Source organism: Nicotiana sylvestris, chromosome 10, assembly GCF_000393655.2.
Source record: "Nicotiana sylvestris chromosome 10, ASM39365v2, whole genome shotgun sequence".
NCBI lineage: Eukaryota > Viridiplantae > Streptophyta > Magnoliopsida > Solanales > Solanaceae > Nicotiana > Nicotiana sylvestris.
The window spans coordinates 155,045,169-155,046,851 of NC_091066.1; the positions used below are offsets into that span (position 1 = coordinate 155,045,169).

The window sequence follows — 1,683 nt, forward strand, 5'->3', positions numbered from 1 at the left end:
TTATTTTATGACAAAGAAGGACTCTAAGGCTAGGTTGATGAGATGAGTTCTTTTGCTTCAAGAGTTTGACCTTGAGATTATTGATCGTAAAGGGTGTGAAAATCAAGTGGCAGACCACTTGTCCCGCTTGGAGGAGGAGGGCAGGCCCCATGATGGCCTCGAAATTAATGATTCGTTACCAGATGAACAACTTCTCTTCGTTTCTTTGAATAGTATGCCTTGTTTCGCTAATGTGGCCAATTTTCTTGTGACCGGCATTATCCCTAATGGGATCTCTTCTAGCAAAAGGAAGAAGCTTAAATGTGGCAGCTTGGATTATTACTGGGATGAGCCATATCTTTTCAAGATTTGTAATGATGGTGTGATCCGGAGATGTGTTCTGGAGGAGTAGCAAATGAGTATTCTTGATTCTTGCCATTCCTCGCCCTACGGTGGTAATCATAGTAGGGCGAGAACTGCTTCAAAGGTTCTTAATTGTGGCTTTTATTGGCCTACTCTGCATAAAGATGCTGGTGAGCTTATTAAGAGATATGATGAGTGTCAGAGAGCTGGTGGAATTTCCAAGAAGGATGAAATGCCTCTCACCACTATTCTTGAGGTTGACATTTTTGACGTGTGGGGCATAAACTTCATGGGGCCTTTTGTGCGTTCGTGTGGCAACACATACATTCTGGTGGACGTTGATTATGTTTCAAGCGGGTTGAGGCCATGTCTTTGCCCAACAACGAAGCCCGAAGTGTGGTGGCGTTTCTCAAGAAGAATATCTTTACATGGTTTGGCACTCCTCGGGCAATCATCAGTGATGGAGGTTCTCATTTCTGCAATAGGGCATTTGACACTTTACTTGCAAAGTATGGTTCCAATCACAAGGTATCAACCCCTTATCATCCTCAGGCTGGTGGACAAGTTGAGGTCTCCAATAGGGAGATAAAAAAGCATATTGTCAAAAACTGTCAATGCAAATAGGACTGATTGGTCAAGGAAACTGGATGATGCTTTGTGGGCTTATAGGAGTACTTACAAGACTCCAATTGGCATGTCTCCATATCGGTTGGTATTTGGAAAAGCATTCCACCTTCCAGCTGAGTTAGAGCATAAGGCCATGTGGTCTTTGAAGCGGTTAAATCTTGAGTGGGATGTTGCAGCAAATCTCCGGGTAGAGCAACTCAATAAACTTGATGAGTTTAGGTTTCATGCCTATTCCAGCTCGTCCTTGTATAAGGACAAGATGAAGTACTTACATGACAAATATGCTCGGAGCAAGGAATTCAAGGAGGGTGACTTGGTTCTTTTATTCAACTCTCAGTTACGACTGTTTTCGGGAAAGCTCAAGTCAAAATAGAGTGGCCCTTTTGAAGTGGTGCATGTAATTCCATTTGGTGCTCTTGATTTGAAGAACAAAAATGGTGAAGTTTTCAGAGTTAATGGGCACTGAGTCAAACACTATCTGGGAAAATTTGATGACAGCCACGTGGTGACCTTGATCATTTTCAAATGATGATGGTAACATGCGTCGTACTGCGACGTTAAATCAGGTGCTTCTTGGGAGGCAACCCATGTATTTTTTCCTTCGTTTTGATTTTCTTCTTATTGTAGGATTTATTTTAGACTAACTGGTTGTGAGATTTGTGTAGGAATGTTTGATGCAGTGCAGGACTAATACTGGAAAATTTGGCTAAGTAT

At 42.1% G+C, this 1,683-nt stretch overlaps 1 protein-coding gene across 1 annotated transcript; it reads left to right on the plus strand.

The window, feature by feature from the left end:
- The first annotated feature begins 394 nt into the window (after positions 1–394).
- Positions 395–1,342, plus strand: LOC138880145 (uncharacterized). Its single transcript, XM_070159811.1, has 2 exons — positions 395–870; positions 967–1,342. Exons 1-2 carry the CDS (start codon positions 395–397, stop codon positions 1,340–1,342), a joined length of 852 nt encoding a protein of 283 aa, XP_070015912.1.
- Positions 1,343–1,683: the final 341 nt, after the last annotated feature.